The 22,595-nt window shown below is 35.0% G+C and overlaps 1 protein-coding gene across 1 annotated transcript in view; it reads right to left on the bottom strand.

Moving 5' to 3' along the window:
• Positions 1-1,334: 1,334 nt before the first annotated feature.
• The window catches only part of SK (small conductance calcium-activated potassium channel), a 120,937-nt gene continuing 99,676 nt past the window's right edge, over positions 1,335-22,595 (bottom strand). The window contains 7 exon segments of the mRNA XM_018544422.1: positions 1,335-1,727; positions 1,730-2,000; positions 2,511-2,580; positions 2,683-2,810; positions 6,763-6,873; positions 9,390-9,525; positions 14,369-14,790. Coding sequence (XP_018399924.1) covers positions 1,393-1,727; positions 1,730-2,000; positions 2,511-2,580; positions 2,683-2,810; positions 6,763-6,873; positions 9,390-9,525; positions 14,369-14,790 — 1,473 coding nt within the window. The 3' untranslated portion in view covers positions 1,335-1,392.

Genomic DNA, 22,595 nt, shown 5'->3' with positions numbered 1-22,595 from the left:
AAAACAGTTATTCAGGCACGCAAGTTGGGCAGGGGAGCAGCGCGCAGCCAATGGAAGAAGCCGCGCGTACCTCAGAAATTCCCTCCTTCACTGCGTTCGTCCGAAATCGCACGGTCGAACAAATTGATCACATACGGATTTTCTTTTTTCTCTGATCATCCTCAATTTTCCTTCACGATCTCTCTTCCTTGATCGTATACTCTTACTCAAAATTGGCAAGTGAAAGTGTCGGGGGTAGGAAGGAATCGACAAAAGTAGGCGATCAAAAGAGTCGAGAGAGACTGGACGCAATCCTTTGCGGAAGGCAAATAATTGAAGAGTCTGATGCAAAGAGAATAAATGCCGAGTGATTTTTTGTTTATGTTTAAAAGCGCGCGCGATTATATATGTCCAATTTCTGAATCCGAATCCTCTTACGATAGCTTACCGCGCCATTCTAATTCTTTGATCGACTTTTCGAGGAGGGGCTCGAAGGTACGCGCGGAACGCAAGAAGGCCCATCGTTAGACGAGTTTCGCACGCGGAAACAAACGGCCGTGTCCGATCTGGCTGATATAAAACTCCCGCTTAGTGCGGTGTATCCTCGGCAGTTACATGTTACATTCTTAGATTGTGGTTGTGTGAAAATAAATTACGAACCTTCACAATGTTGTTCTATATTTTTGTTACGCGCAAGGAACTTCAACTGTTCTATTTTGAAACTTACAAAAGAGTTACCAATTGTGAGGAGGATTTACGCGTGGTGGGAAAATTTGTATGTATACGAAATAATTTACAAACCTGCTTGAGGAATTCGCTGCTAGATAGCGCGATTGCTAGCCTTTCTCTATAAAGATTCTCAAATATGAGATTGGATCATGTTCTAAATATGACGGATTAAATATGCTTACGGTAGAATGAGATATAGGTATATATTCATCTCATTTTATCTCATGCATCATTCTAAATATGCCAGACTAATTAAAAATCGTCTAAACGATGTTCAATCTCTTACTTGAGAATCTCTATCCTCTTCGTGGTAATTGTTTTCAAACTAGAAGCGAGCTTACACCGTTGGAACTGCTTCTTCTAAAATGCTAATTGGCTGGCAAATAAGGATTTATGCAAACCATCGAAATTCAGCAATTGGGATTACAGTGGATTGCCAAGTAGCTGACGCACACGAGGATACGCTGCACTAAACGGGAGTTCTCACATTCGTTTATGCGAAGAGCAAACCTCCAGCCAATCGTAGCGCGATCATATCCCCGGAAATATTGTATCAATTGTGATACATTCTGTCGGCGACACGCTGGCACCGATCGGCAATCCTTGGGTACGGTCGCGTGGCGTGATCGCGCGCAAAACCGGCGAGGGGCCTTAGTACGAGTGCTGCGGCTGCAGAGACGAGACTCAGCTGTGCGCCGACGTATCTGAGCCTTGGCTGTTGCCTAGCCCACCCATGCCGGCCTGCGAAGTGAGCCTGGTGGCCGACTGTGATGTCGTGGTCACCGTGGCGGAGTGACTAAGGCCGTGATGCTTGCCGGTTTCTGGCACCAAGTGGGGAGTACGGCTGGAGACGGGCGGTAAGACCGGGCTGACCGGCCATGGGTGCAGGGACATGGTGCTGGGCGCGCTGGGCACGCTACGCGAATGCGGCAACAGGGGTGAGTTGGAGAGGCTGGCGAGGGGGTGGTGCGCGGCGGACACGACGCTGCCGCCGCCGGAAACGCCCAGGCTCGTACCCTGCCGCCGCCGCCGCCGCCGCCGCCGCCGCCGCCGGAAACTGCCATGGCTACCGCGGTATCCGGGTGGAGGAAGTTACGCCGTTGCTCCATCCGCTCGGCGTGCTGCGCCAGACAGCGGGTCAGCTCCTCGGGCAATAGCTCCAGCTGACCCTGCAATGAAGTCAGCTTCTCCTCTAGGCCGACCAGACGGTCCTCCAGACCCACCAGACGCTCCTCCACCGCGTCCTGCCGCGTGCTCATGTCCGAGACAATCTCGTAGACGGTGTTTTGTGTCTATCGGCATGAACAAGATAATACGTTAGATACGTTAAGAAGTTTATCTATATAGTATATTTAGATTCTGTAATTTTTAACGATAGTTCGATATCATTATACTGTTGTTGAGTAACTATTTTATTATGTATAATATCTGCGCAACGAACAATATAACGATACCGATATTATCATCAAGAGTTACAGAATTGGGGATGATGTAGACGTAGAACAACGGTGTGTTTATGATAAATCGCTTATTTTGCGTAACTATCGTGAAAAACTAACTTTCTCTTTTAAGTAATTCTACGAATAAATGTGATAAAAACATTATTGATTCTATAGAACTAAATCTTTTCACGATAAAAATGAGAAATTGATAAAATCCTGATTTGAAGACGAGCTGTTCGATCTAAGCAGTCATGAGAGCTTTGAAATGTAATCCCCTTCAATCCCCTCCGTATGCTGCTTCAATATTCCACCGAGCTTTATGAGAGGATGCAGGTTTCCCTTGTTAGCACAGAGCCTCACCTTGGCCATGTCCGTTATAGTGTTGGCGTTGTCCATCAATTTACGCTGATCCATTTTCACCTTTCTGAGTCTGAAATTTCGAGGTAGTTGCGAGACAGGGCGTGATTATACGCGCTGACCTAACTATGGTGATCTAATACGGCCCAGAGTGTTCGGAGTGGTATCGACTTACGCGTATATGGCCAACAGGAATTTCCGCTGATGGGTCCTCACGCGTCCGGGATTGACGCGCTTCACCAAGCGGGTATGCTTGTAAATCAGCCACGTTTCCCGCAACACGTTCGCCGCGGCGTTCTTCAACTGCAACAGAGTGAACAGCGTTTATTGTCACTCAAAGTCCCCTTCAGCACTGAACCTTCCGTCGGTATCTAACAATGTCTCTGGGATCATATCAATATTTTATTGGAAATATATCCTCATCACTCTTAAGGCTTTAAAAAGTTTTTCAAGGTTTCTACCCTAGACGATGAAGAGATCATTTATTACGTCCTCAGGGTTAGATCATTTTATTTATAGGCTAAAAGAATGCCTGCCGTAGGTATGATGTACCTTTGCACACAGTTCAAGAAGAAATTATTCAAACTATATTCGCTAAGTAAACATTATGCTATAGCATTAATTGCACGTCTCGTTAACTATGATATTCAATGTCATAGTCAATTATCCCCTTCAGAATCTTGAAAAGGGTTGTCTCCAGAAATAATTAAAGCCCGTTGGAAACATACGTTCTACACGTGTGTTTTGACCTCGTATACGAGTGCCAATTAAAGAGAAAAAAATTGCAAGATCACGTTTCTCTCTCGTTACATCGTGCTATACGGTATATATATTGCTGAGTAAAAAAACATCCAGGCTCGTTACGCAAATCTTACACGGCCACGGGGGAAAAAGTGTTTCGAGAAGACTGACGTTTGTTTTGTTGCCGCGCTGATGGGATCAGATCGATTCCGCTTATGCAATGACGTGAAAAAAAGCGATATGCGTCTGAGGGTTAAAACAGCGTAAAAAGACTCGTCGATACGGTCACGTGTATAGCTCTACGTTACCACTCCTTGATATTTGCAAGGTTTATAAATAAACGCTGGCTAATAATTATTTCAGTAGCCGTATGGTTGAAGGCTTCGATCCGGAGGTGGAGAGAAACAGCCGTACTTATGCAACCGCACACGTTCATGTCGTGCGGAACGTACGATCAATCTAAATCCTAAATGAAATATTTCGAGCTGCGGTTTTAATTAAAGCGGTTCCTCGGAATATTACGAAAAAAGTATTTTCAGACGTGTCTCTCTCTCTCTATTTCCGAATAATTTCGGAATATTTCTGAATAAAGTCCGCCTACCTTCGCTTGCAGTAGGGTTGCAAATCGCTACATTAACTCTTTACTTCTGACATCGACCGATCGATTATGTCACGATCTGCGGAACATGTACAACGAGTTGTCAAGGGTCTCCTCGTAGAGAAACTGACGGTGGAAATGTCCATTTTTCCAGCTCCTGCATTTTGCTCCGAACTCTAAATAGTTCTGAATTTCCCTGAAGTGGCTTGCGGGCTCATTGATTTTGTTTCTGTCCTTAAAACTGGATTGCCATTAAGGACGTAACTCCCAAATCTCATATCCCAAAGCGCTCGAAACTCCTGCAAGTTTTTGTCCTAGCTTCTAATATTCACTATTCAAGTCCCAACTGCAGGTGGTCGACTTTTCAACTTATGATTTAAGTTCAATGAGACACGTCGGTGAATAATGGCGTCTATTATTGTTATAAAGTATTAATGGAAAAATTTTCCGTGCGATATCAGAAAGCGATCGCGAATTTTGCAGCAAGCGTTTTATTATCGCAACTTCCTTGAAGCCGCCTTTTTATTTATTTAGAAGTTTGTTAAGATTAAATCGATTGATGTCACGTTCCTTTCGTGATGACAAAGACCAAAATAATACATTAAATAGCCGACTTATTCATCCCAATATAATAATAAATATCATTTTGTATTTCAATTAAAATTATATTTTATTAAAATCAATTGTTAAAATTTTTGTCATATCCGTGAGTTAATTTAATATAATGTGATTGTGTTATTTGAATTTTTTGTGTTGAATTAATATTCAACATTTCTTAATATTAAAAATAACACAATTTATGAATAATTGAGTAAATTACGTAAAATTAAAAAAAAATGTGTTTTAAACTGTACATTTGAAGATAAAAACTTTATAACATATTTATATTGTGTAAAATTAATACAGACATTTGGGGATAGTATGTTTGGGACATGCGAAACATGTTAAATTTAACACAAACTTCTATATAACTATAAAAAAAACTTTCTAACTATAAGAATAATGTCTATTTATTTATCTCAATGGACAATGCGATAATACTCTTCACTGCGACACGCATTTTGCCTTACTTATTTAATATAAGAAAAACTGTGAAAAGTATTTGAGTATTTAAGTTTTTAGAATCCAAAATTCAATTCGAAATCCTCACATTTTTATAAATTTTTATAACTATAATTATAAATATAATTGTAAACTCTATGGATTTTTTTTTTTGCGGTTCTTAAAACTTTTTCTCCACATATTTATGTCATCCTCATCATATTTTGAATTTCTTTTTTTCCAAATATTCGCATTTTCGAGATCATTAGATGGAATTTTCAGATTTTGAATTCGCATTCTCCCAGATTCTCAGAATTTGTCGTTTTTGCTGTTTTTGCTCCTAGAATTCTGACATCCGTCGTTGCGGACTTTTAATATTACCTATCTCGGCACCGCGACATCAAAAATTAAGAATTCGAAATGAAGGGAAAGTCTGTTCTGCCTAAAGGTCAAAGCGACTTCATGCAGTCCACTTATTTCCGAGACAACCTTACTCACAGTGGGATACTTTTTTATTACGTGGCTCAGCCGGAAAATTACGTCGCGCTATATATATGTACATGGAGAGTGATATCCATCATGCTCTCATTACGTGCTTAATTCGCTTTCCTGATTCTTGCGGGATACTCTCGGTGAGTGTAATTTCGAAACCACCTTTGCAATTACGTCTATTAGTGCTACTGTTCTCTTTGTTTAAGAAATTTTATACCGTCTTTAGTTGAAAGCCAAGCATTACCTCTATTATCATTAGAGATCTTTTACCATAAAATCGAAACATTAAAAACTTTAAGAATTTTGCAATTTAAATTTAAATGCACGTAAATGAAGAATTTTTGAAATTTCACGTACGTTAATAAGTTTCTTAATTACTTATCAGATTTTAATCTATTTTATTTGGAACATGTTGATATTTAAATCGTTTCGTATATCATCTAAAAATAACGACTTGATACAATTTCTTCTTTTATTGTCGTTCTACTTTAGAAACTTATTTACTATACATATCATTAAAAGTTGGCCCTTTTAATTCAGAAACTTGCGCTGGATAAATAATACAAGAACATCGCATAGTTAATTGTTATAATGCAGGAAAGTAACTTGGATACTTGTAAAATTCCTAGTTTAATCTTCTGCGTTGTTTAAGCGAGGTATTTATTTAAACAAAAAGAAAAGCTATTTTGCATCATCTCACCATTTACATATATTCTACTTAATATATTTCCTGTATTTTGAATTACTTTTTTAATTAAATAATTTAACGATAATGAAAGTACATACTATTATTATTTTACTATTTTAACAAAACTTTACGAAAAGTTTTGCAAAACCTACGATAACAAATCTGCAAATCGAAAACTGAAAAACAAATTTTTCTGAAGTTATTTAAGCTACATTTTACGAGTTAAATGAATGTTTAAACAAAAAGTTTCAAGCAAAAGAGTGCAGCAGACATACATCTCTTATATCGGTCGATACAAAAGTGGTACGTACTATTGTAGACTGTTATAGATTAGTATAGACTAATATGAGACTAGTATAAGCCAGTTCTCTATATGAGTTCCAAGTACTTTTTTTCGTTCGATTTGATTATTCGCTAATCTTTTACAATCGGTTTTTTTTTCAGCATATATTTTACAGTCAATAATTTTGGATTAGCATATTTCTGTTGTATATTATGAAGTCTGTTATACCGTTTATTATTTTACATCTGTCAATAGAATATTGTTACGTAAGTGTTGCGAGTGTTTCGCCGCGGGAACAGCGTAACTCCCTTTTCTTCGTATTACGATAACCACAAGGCTTATACTATTAATACAAAGGTCTTACAATTCAATAGCTAGTACGGAACGCCACACACATGGGCAATGGCCTTACCCTTTTCGTTAATTGTGTGTCCATCATGAAGTTGTGCACGTGCTTCTCCGCCCGCGTAAGCTCGAGCTTCCTGGAGACGACTGCCACCAGCAAAGCGGTGCACCCCGCGCCCTAAAATTTCAAGAAAATGCGACTTCTCGTGAGCTTCTCTTTTACGTGAAATTTTTAGATCCTGAAACTTCCGCTTTTCGCGCACCTCTCTTAAGAACCTTAAGTATATACGTCCATTTTTCGAGAGAATCTTTTTCCGATTCCTCGACGATCCCTCAAGCTGGTCTCAAGTTGAATGTAAAGAAAAAAATCGTTTTATTTTATTCAAGATATGTCCTTCTAGTAGCGACAGTTTCTTACGATGCTTTGTAGATTCTCTAATACCTTCGGAAAGTCTTCCTTTTGATCTCAAAAGTAAGAAGTAATCAAACTTAAGAAGCTTGATCAAAAGAATCAAATGGCGAGCGAACAAAATGCGTATGTCAATGGACTAAAAATTGAGATTTCTGAAGAAAAAAATAATTTTCTAAGACATCCCAAGATCTACAAAAGATCGTAACAATTTCCTTGCAAGTTATAGAATAAAATAAGTAAAAAGGGAAAAAGAAAGAATCGCTTCAGTTCTCAGTACACCCAACTTGATATTTTGACTTGTATTTAATGCACTGAGAAATATATTCTGATTAAACCAACAAAAAAATCCAATCAAAATGCTGTTCTAGTGTTTAGTGACGCTTTCGGGAACATGTATATCTTTTGGGAAAATTATTTGTATTCTTAACTATAATTACATGTTACTATAATTATAATTATTGCTGCTATAATGTTATAATAATGATAACTGTATGTACAATAGAATTCAATCAATAAATATACATTTGGCAATCGAAATTGACTATAGTCATTATTAGACTATAGTTATTATTATACAATAAAATTGTTATAGTTATTATCATTTAACTATAATTTACATTTTTTGGACCAACCATACGATTATAGTCCCAAAAATTATAAATTTTAGTAAAATTACAGTAATTGCAACCATTGTGTGTTATGATAATAACTACATATAATTATAGTCATTTTCCGAGAAAGAGAAAGAGTCAATTTCATGAAGCGGGCTTTGGAACGTATAGTAAATTATCATTCGTGATTGGATTTCCGGAAACAACTCGGAAAGCGGAAGTTTCGAGGAATTAGTTCGTGTTGCTGGAACTAGTGCTGATCAAAGCTCGGCGCTAGCCGCGAGTGTTAACGGATTAGTGGAGAGCGTGGCTGGATGGAACAAGATCGAGAAGGAAGAGATGGATAATGGGTAGGGAAGTGTGATAATATAATAAGGAACAGCTTGGGCGTTCCCCGAGGGAGTGAATGGACGTGGCGTTTATTGCGTCTCCAAGCAATGCGTTTAATTACTAGCGGTTACCGTGTGACCGTAAACCAGAAAGCGTCGAAACCTGATGGCGGCGTACAAATCACGGCGATCTGCAACTTGGGTCGGCACACGAACGAGATCGATCGATTGTCCGCTCAGCTGAGCGACGCTCATTACGCTTGTCCAGCAGTAATGAAGCTTGGAGCTTAATGCACGAGTTACATTGGGTTACATGCCTGCGGAGTCGCGCGTCTCGACTCGGTTGCGGTCGCGTATATTGTGCCCCGGTAGTTTGTGGTAACTACAGTAAGGATTAACGACCGGCGTAATCGACAATACGACGAGCGTAATATAATAATCGTAATTTTCGCTGTCTTTATCAAAACAATTTTGTTAAGATAAGTCTCGCGTTTAAGCACTGAGAGAAAAATGTAGTATTTGTAATTATAATTGAGAGAATAATAAAATAATTACAATTTTACAATCATTTTTAGATCCTGATCATATAATTATGTTAGAATTACTATAAATATATAGTTATCACCAAGAACGACTATAAATTATGATATTGAGCAATTATTTTTTCTCTCAGTAAAGAAATTCAATTTCCTTCGTTTGAGAAAATAACTTTAATTAAAATAAAAATTTAATATATGGCTACACTATGAGAAAAATGAGTTTGTTACAGGAACAAAAAAAGAAATGACAAATATGATGGTTTGGTAGGAAAACGATCGATCAATTACTGTTACTGTGCAAATAATTTCTCATTATGCAACAAATCATTATGTAACAAATAATATACGATTTATAATACAAATCAAAATAATCAGTATTGTGTTAGCAAATAGAAGTCTATCAAAAATAGATTAAGTTTTACATAAATTGCTTCTATAACATTATACTAATAATTAGTTGGAATACCAGACTAATTATCACAACAAATATTAAAACAATAATTTGTTGTCACTATTTCCAAATCATTTATTAAAGGTGGCTTGTTAAATTAACAAAATTATTTCTCTCAGTGTATACATTTATTTTTAAGAGTCAAATCTTTCCTACAATGGATATATGTACGTTACATTTCTCTCGCGAGTCGTTATTATACGTTTGACAGAAGACGTGTTATCGGTGTTACCGCGTCTCTATTATAGGATCAACGTCCCAAGCAACGCGTTAAACGATCGAGAAGAGTTTGCGAGAACGGTAAGAATTTCAATTTGTGCTAGTTTATGTTCTGCATTATTCTCATCCTTACCATCATTCCGGTGGAGACGGCTATACCTCGACCGCAGTATGTGTTGGGCACGATGTCGCCGAAACCGACGCTCAGGAACGTGATGGCGATGAGCCACATGGCGTTGAGGAGATTTGCATGTTCCTCATCGTGGAATCTGCGGTAATGAAACGACAGACGCATTACTTTAATGATAAAGCGTGTGCGAAGATGAATGCGATATATCTTACGTTTCGAGATCCTTAAACTTTGTGAGTACGCTACGAGTTGAATGTTTCAGACTTTAAGATACTCGGAACTTCAAGACTTTAGATTTCTAAAAGGACTGAAAGTTGCAAATACTCTATTCAAAAACAGATAATCTCTTTTCGAACTATCCTTAAGTCTGAGGGTATCGAGATCAGTAATCAGATTCAGAGCACGTGTAATGATTCCTCTTTCAGGCTTTAATTGATATTAAATTGTGGGGAACGGTTATTTCAGGATATCTAATTTAATGTCGCTGATATTAGAAGGACATTATGGTCTAGATTATCGAATTCCTCGATTCCTTTTTTTATTGGCGACTCGATACGTCCGTTTTGCCGTAACCAGTATTTAATCTTCACCCGAGGGCTGAGCGACCACCCTAGGGTGAGCTACGGGCAAGTAATGTAGGATAGAAGACAACATTATGCCCCCCACGAGATTCATTATCGGGCGCAAAGAGGATTGGGGTGACAATGCGAGTGACGTGCCAGGCTGTAATCCAACGTCGTAAAGCGGCTTTAACGGCCTCGTTACACGGCCGATGTTACACGATTTCGCCTTCGCATGGATAGTGAAACCATCTTTTAGTGCTCATTAAGGGTTCCGGCCTCGATATCTAAGAACCAACTTAGTCAGTTGATTATCGTTTCACCGGACGACAAATCACGAAAAATCCTAACCAGGGGTGCTATTCTGTACACGTCTACTGATAGTTGTCGATGTCATTATGTGTCGCTGCACAGCTTTTTTACAAAATATCTGTGCAAGCTGACATTACTTGTTGTTATTTTGACGTCAACAGGAAAACGTCATTTTGATACCAAAATGATGACAAATATAACGTCAGCTTGCTAAATACTTGGAAAAATAATATACATAAAAAATAGTATTATATTCTTCACTTAATTATATATTTGTTGATAAGACTGTACTCATATTATCAATATTATAACAGTAATAAATACAGTAACATGTAATTATAAATGATTATTAAAAATATGAGCAATCAATTACTACAAACAATTTTAATTAAATAATTGTAATTTTGATAAAAGTCGTGTTAAAGTTGTTAAAATTTAAAACATTGTAAGTCCAAGAAACAAAATGCAAGATAAAGCGTTATAGATCCGAATAAAAATACCAATTGTACAATAGATTTACAATATATATTTTGAATTGCATTATCCATTTTTTTCTGCTTGTAGCAGCATTTTTCATGTCAAATATTCATTTTTAATAGAACACAGCACTTAAAATTAATTTATATAATACAATTTTTACAATTTTGGCACTTATAATATAACATTTTGCCATGACACACTTCAATAGTATCAATTAACAGTAATTAAATGGGTCTCAAACAGATTTAGCGTCAGTAACTGCATTACAGATTTTGGTTTTCAGCTCCGAAAGATTAATGTCTTTAAATGATACCGTAATAACATTTTACTACCGTAACAAAAATTAGCGATAAAAAGAAAAATCTTTTCGATGAGATTAACCCGTGTAACGAATTCTTACTTTTCCACTCCCACTCGGTTCCGATAAAATTGATGACTCGCGCTTGATGTAACGAACGGTCCACTCTATAGAAGCCCCATGAAACGGATTATTCTCGTAGCAACGCTGATTGTATGACTGATTGTTGGCTGCGCACCGTGAAAATCGCTTTATTGTCGTGAAAATACGCACGGCCACGTGCAGACGCACACTGAATAAAATATCATTCGTATTTCGCGACAATTTCCGGTCCCATAATCCGAGCGTAAAACTGGCCGCGGGGTCTGCACGATGTATACGTTGTTGTGAGAGCAAAATTATCAAATTGATTTTTTAATTTTGAATGCAGATGCAAATACGCGACCGCAAACTCGATAATCTCGAACCGCACGAGTTAGTTGAATAATACGATATTACGCATCGATATTATACACGATGATTTGTTTTATAAAATGGATTTGGACATATTTATTTATTTTTGATAAATAAACATTCTACGCAGTTTGCGAAAAAACTAACAGCGGCGGAAATTCATAATAATAATTAATAATGGTAATCATAAAGCATAATTTATTATGACATAATGCATTGAAAATCATGACATTAAATTTTATTAAATACTGCTAACAATCTTCACAAAATAGAGATTTAAATAAATTTAATACATACACAACTATCACTATAATATTTCACATATTACGTATTTAAATTAATAGTAATGGAAACTATAATAATGGTGTTTCGCCATAGCATTATTTACAATTCGTAGCATCGTAATTTGTGTGTGTATTAATATTAAACATTGATTAAAATATTGTTAATAAACTACTAACAAAATAGGCATTTAAAAAGAATTTATACATTTATTTAATTACTTGTTGAAAAAACATTCTACTACAAATTCGACATATTTTTTTTATCAATATTGCACGTGCGAGTTGTATTTACATAATAAAATAAAAAATAATTGAATTATCAGAATAAACATCGAATGAAAATTGAAATTCCTTTCGTAAACACCGCTTCATTTGCTAAAACATTTTGCGAGGCATTGCAATGTTCGGGATATTCTCGTATTCATTTAGCATACGTCGGAAATTTATCGGAAAGCCGAATGTTCCTAGCATTATCGGGCGTATTATCATAATCGACTATCGAGTAAGGGTGGAGGGCGATAAATCAAATACGAGCCATTTTCAAAGATTGCCCTACGGGCAACAATGAAACAGCCGGCCGACATTATCGCGGTTTAAAATCATTCATTCTGCATCGAGGATGCAGGATGGTAGAGGCAGCTGGTAACACGTCGACACACATTTCGCCGAATGATAAATATTTCAGTTAAGGACGTGGGTGGAAAGCCTCCCGTCATCCATTAAGGAAAACCGAGTAGGTTTTAGTAGACGGCAGGTAAGAAGGATCCTTTTCCTCCGAAATACATGGCTGTAGGGATCAATGGCAGACGCCTTATATCGTCCGGGCGAAGATTGATTATTCCTGAAATCGGCGCAACTATTTATGGGAAGAATTTAATTATCAGTCAGAGTCTCCGAGATCCGCTAAATCCCCGCGATCGCCAACCAGCGACCCCAATCGGGGATTCCGACCCGCTTTGGCGGAAGGATGCACCGAGATTTATTATTACGGCGCGGTAGTGCGACGGACGGACGCGCCATTAGATCGTAGATCAATCATCGTACGCAAATGAGTCGCAACCATAGAGATGTGTATGATTCCGAAATGCACGTGTCACTGCTCTTCCTCCCTTCGAATAATGGATCGTGTGAATAAAACGAGAACTGCTGCCATTGCTAACAGCTTCAGTTGTTATATCGCATAACATGAAGTGATCATACATCATCCTATCAAAGAACTTACAAGAGAAAAGTATTTGATACTTGGGATTGTAATTGTATGGCAAAATAATTATGATAGAAGCTCCATTTTTAAGTTATTACTGCTATAATGTTAGTAATAATATAACAATCAAAAATTATTATGATTGTTTATAATTATTTTGGGTGCCAACTTATTCTTTCTTGTATATAGAACTATATATGGATATAATTATTATTATTATAAATAGAATATTATTACTATAGTTATATAATAGCAGTAAAGCTCTTAACCATAATTATCTTATCATGTAATTATAGTTACTGAACACTTTTCTCTCAATGCAAACACCAAAAGTAAACTACAAAAAATAGCGATTATATTTCGATCGATATATCCGAAAAATGATTGATTAATAAATACAAAAACATATAATTGAGCAGATTCTTATTTATTTAAAATTTTCACAATAAAATAATATTTATTCATATATTTGAAACTGTCGATTTTTAAAGATATTTCTTTTAATATTTTATAAATAATTTTATTAGAATATTCATACGTTCAAGTATAATATAAACTAAAAAAGAAAGCTAATAAGCAACTTTTTCTCCTTAATCATAAGTAATGACTTATAATAAATATTTGGCTTTAGTGATAGAGAAGATCATTTATTTTACTTTCATGCTAAATTTTGTCACACTAGCTTTATTTTTATTTTCCTACTTAAAATTCAAATTTGGATATAAGATGACAAAGATGTTTACCCTACTCTTAACAAGGTCGTGAAAGACTGTCAATATCAGCTTTCTGGTACAAACGCACATATAGAACATATATTTTCTTATGGTCTTAAACTACTTGGCATAAGCAAGAATAATTATTTAACTGCTTATACAATCCGAAATATATTCAGTCTTCGAACTTCATTAAAATTGCCAAAATGTAATATTATACCGAGAAAAAAATTAAAGCTATTGACTACGTTTTAACGGAATATTTTTAATAATGTGCTTATGATTATAAAGTAGGAGTGAATATGCTTAATCATTTTTTTATACAAATATATATTCATTCGAATTGAATAAAAAGTATTTATTCGTTTCCAATAAATACATAAAAAATTATATTCATACTCTTGTATTTACCATATATTCATTATTAATTCATCTATTCGAATATTTGATATTGGATACATTAGTTTTGATAGCATCGATAGCTATAGAAAACTGTTAGACGTGGAGGATTGACAGATTTTGATTAATGATATAATTTTGATATAATTATAGATGACAAAACCATTATTCTATAAGGCCAATGTAACCCAAGATTTTATCAACGCAGAGAATCAAAAGCGTGGAGCAAACGATACTGCGCGTGACTTATCTTTTATACACAAACGGGTTTATTCTTACCTCTCGCACTGTCGTAGTGTCCACGAGGCGATGATCCACAATGAGACCATGAAGACTAGCAGCACCGTACCCGGGCAGATGGTCATCAGGGTCTTGAGGACGAACCTGGTGTTAAAGTTGATGCGATTCAAGGCCCCTATACTTCGCGACGACGCGTCCGTGAAGAGCTTCGAGTGCAGCAGCATCACTCGGCAGATGAGGTAGAGCCTGAGGAACATCGGTAGCGAGAGGGTGACGTCGTACGGCACCCACTTGGAGCCGATGTCGCCGTTCTTGTTCGCCAGCTTAGTCGTCCACAGGAAGTAGTACTCGCCCGGGATCGGGTGGATCGCGCAGATCGCCAGCTCCACTGAGATTTGTGCGATCCGCTGCCAGGTCATCGCGATCCGCCAGTCGTCCGCGCAGTTATCGATCATGAACAACTGTTGCCCGACAAAAAAAACGGACAGATAACAAGAGATAACACTCTCGTGACCGGAAAGTGTCTGTCTAATGTTGTTTAATGTTTTATGTGCTTATAAATCGGAGAAATATTTTTTCCTCAGAAATATACCCAAGCAAAACAGTTATGATGATATCAGAATGACTAAACGAGAATTTCTGTTAGTCGCATATCAATGATAAATAAATGATTATATGTATCAAAACATATTTCTCTAACAATAAGTATATAACATTTACTTAAAAGGGGAAAAACAGTGATCAAAATGTTCAAGAAGCAGTCACAAATCTAAAAACGAAAAGTAGAGAACATGACGATTACATCCCGCAACCAGTGAAAACAGTTTTCACTGACTGAGATATGTTACCGTCATGTTTACTTTCCAGCTTTATTCTTCGATTTCTGACTGCATTCTAAGCACTTTGACCACTGTTTTTTCTTTTTCAAATAATTGTTATATTTTCTTCTTTCAGCGAAGAACTGTCAAATTTTTTAGATGTAATAAGTACTAATATATTTGAGCACAATCGTTTGCGATCTTGAGGACTCAATTTTTTTGTTACCATTCAGTTGTCCAGTTGGTGGGATGAATATTCTTTGTCTTGTTATGGGATGGAGTTTGATTGCAAGAAATTTCGTAGATTAGACTAGACGGATTGCACAACAATTTTATAATGTAATTCACTGATGGCTGTTGTTTCTATTTTTGTATGCGCTGATAATGGCTAAAAAATAGCTAAATTGTACGTTCTTTTATTGTGAGTATAACCAAAATGCCAAACACATTAGTTTCAATAAAATTAAAAATATAAATGGAAAATTTATTTTTTATTAAATATTTAGCGCACTAATTACAGCATTGGTTTCTGGACCTAATTTTCAACTTTTTATTATTGTTGACTTTAAAATGATTATTAAAAAAAATCTTTTCTAATTTATTTTAATGTCATATTGACGTTAATGTGACCTGTTGTTCTGCTTGGGTTATTCAAAGGAATAAGCTATAAATTATTACTTAAAATATTATTTTTGTATTCAAATATTTAAATAATCTCGAGAATTATTTGGAGGAATATTCGATTTTATAATGATATTTCTAATATTATTCTCGACGAATTTAAATACCTAAATATTACTCCGATAATTATTCCGAGGAATATTTAATCAAGAGATGCGTTTATATAATTATATAAAGATTATTTTACATGTTCTTTTTTACGTTGAAGGCCTTGGATATTTACCTTCCCTTTATTGAATATTCCTTTATAAGCTTTCATCGATAAATCTCATGAGATTTAATATGCAAGTACGATTGAGAGTTAATTGAAACATATTATTAACTGTTCAGATAGGTATTCTCATCGAAGCTAAACATTATTGAAAAATGTCTATTAAATCCGCCTATCTCGCATGATTGTTTGTCGAGCGGGCAGATAAACGAATAAATTAATACTCAGTCCTTCAGTATTATCATACGCATATTCAAAGCGATTTTTTGGTATGTCGACTGATATTGATTGCGCGAAATTGCCAATCGAGACAAATGAGCTCACGTATCCCGGATACGAGAGCTCGCTCTTTGAGCCTCCAGCTCGATTAATATGAATTCCAGCCGCTTTGCCCTGACTTGATTAAAACGCCGCGCCACGTATTCATTGTTTATCGTCGTTTATCCCGTGCGAGAGAACCGTACACACGCCACCGCCATTCCAGTAACAAATCATCCTTAACTCGGTAACGATCCTGTCAGATCTAAACAGATCGCGTTAAAGGACCCTACATACTGCAAACACACGTATCATTCGAGGCACGTAATACATGATTTGTATCGTGTCGTGATACGGATTTTTGATTTCGTCGCTCTTCGACGCCTCGAATTTTTATTCCATTTTGATATAATTTATTTTCTCAATCGGAAAGATTTTTACGGATATAAACGCACATTTCTATATACCGTTTGTAATGTTTAACTTAACAATATAACGGTAATACAATACACGTGTTATATAAGACACGTATTATATTATAATGTTGAATGAGAAATTACAACAGGTACGCTACACATGTAACTTGATGTCTACTGCATGGATTCATTTTATCTTTTTCATATTAGAATCACGCAGATTCTAATTAATTAACGTAAATTAACAGTAATATATATACATATATATTACATTAATATTATAATTTCCTATTCAATTATATAAATTTAATATAATATATATTGCATATTATAACAGTTGTTTTATATCATTGATAAAGAAATTACAATATATTGATACAGTTAATTTTCTCTAAAACAAAGCAAAAACAAGTATATCTCTAAAGGAATTTTTTTACAATTAGTTTATCAATCTTCTACATTCCCGAAATTTGGCCATTTAAATTCGGGATACTCTGTATATTATATATATCATGAATTTGAGTTATTACGTATAAAAAATTCAAGGCAGAGTTCTAAAAATATAATAGAAAAGTATTGAAATTTTTGAAAACTATATATTATTTTTCATTGTAATAAGTGTCATACAAAAAATTATTTATTTATTGAGAAACAAAATGTTGATCAAAATTTATTATTCTTTAATTTCATGGCTTTTTTAATATCCTGTATCTCTGAAACTATAACATAAATTTATATAAATTTTTCAACATAAAATAATCTTAAAAAAATCAGCTTTTAAAATATATTATAGTACTTGAGAGACATGGGAATGGTTTTGCAGAGCCAAACTGATTTCACTAACTATTTAAATATTGCGCGATATCACAGATTCCTATTATCGGAACACTAGCGTGGGAGGTTATTAGAACTTGTGAAGCATCGTAAATCATTCCTTAAGTGTCCCCCGCTCCAAAGTGTCGGTTAGAACCACACGATTTTAAACTTCGCCTCTTTGACAATGGAGTTGTTCCATTTTGAGGATCTCCAGGATCCTCGGGATACGATACATCCATCACGAGATGCGAAGATCTTTTATATCTTAGCGATATCTCACCCGCGTGATACATCGTGGATACTTTGCAGCTCGTATTTCTCAGCCAGCGCTGAAGCTACGGAAGATGCGACCCACTGGCGTCCTGAATAGATTAGTATAATGTAGTGGGAGTCTATTTATCCGGTGGGATAATCCGGAAGATACGAAGACTGTCACGAACAAAAATGTGAAAAAAATTTGCTACTTCACCGTAAAATAAAAGGTAGGATATGCAACACAAAGATGCTTGACGATGGCAAAAATACAAACTGCCACATGGATGTGCGTTGAGTACATTTCAGGGTTTAACTGGTGGAGTCGGCTTGAACATCACTGATTTATGGATCCATGAATCTATGTAGCAATGTCATACCTTCTAATCTTTACGTTATCTGAGCGGCCACAGACTCATGGATACTCTATAACGAGCTTTGAAGGAGGCTATAGTATTACTAGCCGGGTTCTGCGATGTGAGCAAAGATACACAGAATATTAATAGCAAATTTCCTGGAAGTGAATAAACGTTCGTTAAATTTTTGATTCTTTTTTGTTTTATCAAATTTCGTCGGCATACAAAGAGAACAGTTTTTTACCAAAGTATCTAAGGGTTTAACTATTATAGGTCTGAAAATAATTTATTGAATCTTTAAAATAATTATGTAGAATGATTAAATATCAAAATGACAATGCTGCAAATACTTTTAATATTCTAATTCTAATTCGAATGTCCTACATATGTATTTTAATAGTCTAAACAAAATTATTTGAAAATTTGTAATTGAATTTTTACGTACTTCAGTAAAACCACATTCTTCTTGCAATTTATCTTGTTCCTTCTTTTTTCACTTTTTTTCTATTAATTCTTTTTGTGAAGATTGACATTAGGAATCGAGAAGGATTGTTAACGACTAGTTATTCGATGCGGAATGGAATTCGAGAAAGTCGATGAAAAATTCATTCACGGAAAGAACGCTTTTGTTGAAGTATCTAAAAGATATTAGTTGGATTTGAAAGTAAATTTTGTCGAACTAAAAATGAAAAATTATATAGGATGCTGAAACTGATTGCCGAAATATTAAAACTTTTTGCAACTTTGATCATCATGCTTGAGTTTCTTACATAATTACTTTTAGAGTCCAACAAAGAATTATTTTAAAAACTGTATTTATACAAAATCTTTAGATATTTCAGTAAAATCATTTTTTCCGTGTATCTATATAAAATATGAACAAAAATATGTATTTTTCTTCATATTTTATATAGATACACGGAAAAAATAATTTTACTGAATATCTAAAGATTTTGTATAAATATAGTTTTTAAAATAATTCTTTGTTGGACTCTAAAAGTAATTATGTAAGAAACTCAAGCATGATGATCAAAGTTGCAAAAAGTTTTAATATTGTACATGTGTACACATATTGTATATACATATACATATATATATATATTATATATACACACGTATATTATACACACACATGCACGCACGCGCGCGCGCGCGTACGTACATGAGTTACACTATTGTGAAAAAAATTTTGTTCATGTCAATCAAAATTCTAGTTATTTCAACTAAAATTATAACCATATATCCATTTTTAACCAGAATTCTAATTAATGTAGAGAAAAAGAAAAAGAAAGCATCATTTATCGAATGCTTTGAGACAAGTCATCCTTTTAAGCGTAGAAGTCGTCTTACAAATTAGAACTAATAATGTAAAAACTTAACTTAAATAAATATAATATAAATTTAAATAAAGTAAAAAATAAATAATAAATAAAGTAGAAAATAAAAAAATAAACTATGAGAGAGAGGGGGAAGAAAGGAGGGAGAAAAGAGGGAGGGGAGGGGCGAGGTAGAAGATGATCAGAAACCTATGCGGACGGCATTGATCGGAACGATGTTTCCCAAGGGAAACCTCTCTCCCTTCGTTTTGTAGAACCAGGTGAATCCCGGCAAATCTGCGCATGCAAATCGTTGATGAACGACAATCAACAGGTGCCAAAAGGTCAGCAGACTATTAGGCTCCAAGCCAGCCGTTGTTACCGCAAGATTGCGCGAGTCAGCTTGATGTAGTCGGGCTAATCATGAAGTTGTAAACTTTCATTCCTAATATTTGCAATTACGGATATCAATAGAGTCTCAATTCTAAATGATTATATAATAAAATAAATAGATAAAGTTATATATATATAATTATAAACTATAAACGATTTCCTCCCTGAACTTCATTGCGTAACAATGTTCATATACTTTATATAACAAGTGATAAAATAACAGATATGAAATTTATTTCACGTGTTCGTATTTTAATTTAATATTTAGTCGCGATCAATATGTTGATTCCAATCAACAAACAACGAACTCAAAGCTTTTCCTTAAAGAAAAGTCGACTGCATGTTCTAGACATTTATTATGAGATTGGGATAGTCCGTATATATAGAAAAGAATTTGTCTCTAAACGACATGCCATTCTCATTTAACAAATTACGTATGGATCCATACAACGGATATGCACTGAGCTTTATTGAACTTGAGCTTCCAAATGATTTCTTTTTCATGGAGAAAAGAAAAGCAGAAACCCGAGAAACCTGCTTTGGTCTCGAAATGTCGCCACATTGATTCTCCTCGAATCGCAGGGACACGGCAATATCGGAGTCACAATATATCGCGGCAAAATTGCATCGCGTATACTACGAGGCTGACGGAAGCGTTTTTCCAGCACATTGAGTCGAAATTATCGTATTTGGGATACGCGAGGGATATTGGCAACTATCGTCTTTCTTATTCTTCACGTTGCGACTGACTATGACATTCTTCAGAAACACACTCGTGATAGATACTGGCCGATTTGCCGCGTTTAAAATTAATCCGTTTTCCGTTAAGTAGTATTGACATGAAACATCAAAGTGTGAACTTGCTAGAACATAAATCATTCATTTCGACACATTTAAATTTGTTTTTTATTTATCAAAAGTTTATGAACATTTTTTTTCAAAAATCTAGTATATGTATAATATACGTATATATACATATGTAAAGGAAAAAGTTGCTATATTTTAATTGTAATGGGAAGATCCTCAATGAGAATATTTTTGAAGGAAAATTAAAGCTATTATTATTTTGAGTCGGAATAGTCAAGAGATGTAAAGTATCACTTAGACGTACGCGTATAATATATAAAAGAAAAAAAAAACAAATTTGCACTTGCAGTGCAAAATTAAGTAATCTGCCAAAATTGAAGGAAGGTTCAAATTCTATGTAACTTATATCTCCATAATCTATAAATTAAATTTGCATTGATAATTTTCGAAACTTCCATATCCACATTGAAAGGACGCAAATAAAAAATAAAAGTTGTTGAACAAAAACTTCGGAAAATCTCTTTTTAAAACTTGAAACGACGGAACCACTCGCGATGCAGCAGTGCCTTTCTCCAAGATTTTTAAAATTCTATACGCTCGCACTAACGTTAAGTTTATGTTTATACAAAACCGCTGCGCTCGTTTAGAGTTGCACAAGAAATCGAATATCTAAGTCACACACCTACTTCCTTGTAGAATACCCGATGAATAACGAGTGTCTCACGGCGACTTGAAAGACGGTCAATATTTGACTTGACGCTTAAACGTTCGAGCCAATCCAGGCTTTGCGTAACTTTGTGAAGTTCGCTTCAGTGCCGGCCATAGGTATCTCATTAAGACGAGTTCCGACCTAGTCGGAAGTGAGTCGAGAGCTTAGCAGAGAGACTTTTTATCGGATACATTAATGAAAAGGTTTTTCTTTGCTCCAAACCCGTCATTATTCTCTGATGTCATTGTCGCGTGAGATTATCTTTTAATTCGACATAATTAAGTCGAGAATTTTTTCCTCACCTTACGTCTTCAAGAGATATTATACATGTATGATACAATATATGCAGTGTTAAAAAGAAAATGTTAATTATTACTTCTTGCATATCTCAAAAAGTTTGCTACAGATTTTTAAGTCAAAATTAACATTTTATTTTTAACAATGTATGCTACGTAAAATAAAAATATAATATTATATATTATATATTTTATATCACGTATAAATATATAAACAACAATACGCTCAAAGAAAATTATAGTAATAGCAGTTATAAAGGCAATTATACAAGTTTTAATGTACATACATAGTTGAATAAATTATTTTATAGTCATTGCAAAAAAATTATTATATATTATATGTATAAAGCTTGTACACTGTCACCTTTGTCATTATATTTTTTTTTCTTAAAGCGTATAACATAAATATATAATATAATATTTACACACATACATATTTATATTTTATACTCATATAATATTTTTAGAGTATTATGCAGTGAAAAATGTAGACTAGAATGTTTCAACGTTTTCTGCGCAGCATAACAAGCTAAAATTCTTATTTTAAAACGGACAATAAAAAGGCAATTTATCTACAGTTTACGTGATAAAAATTTCCCGTTAGCAGAACAGACAAAAATGAATATTCCGTAATAAACAGCGGCTTTCTTGGCGAGTACCCCATTATGTGAATTTTCAAGTCGCTTAAATTCGCGAGACGTTACTTATTGATCGAAAGGAACAGAGTTACACGTTTATTCGCTCCACAAATAGATACGTCGATGCTCATTCAGTTCACAGTTTAACAATTTAGACAGAGAGGTCTCGGATAACGCATAAATAATCGGCGATCGATGACGTCGCGTCGTGCGTCGAATAGATAAAATTCTATCACGTGCGCGACGTAATTGGCTTTTTATTAGCGACGCATTAACACTCGCATACCTACGAAATCGCA

Source organism: Cyphomyrmex costatus, unplaced genomic scaffold (genome assembly GCF_001594065.2).
Source record: "Cyphomyrmex costatus isolate MS0001 unplaced genomic scaffold, Ccosl1.0 scaffold441, whole genome shotgun sequence".
Taxonomy (NCBI): domain Eukaryota; kingdom Metazoa; phylum Arthropoda; class Insecta; order Hymenoptera; family Formicidae; genus Cyphomyrmex; species Cyphomyrmex costatus.
Note: the sequence above shows the minus strand (reverse complement) of the source record. Positions and strands in the feature narration are given on the sequence as shown.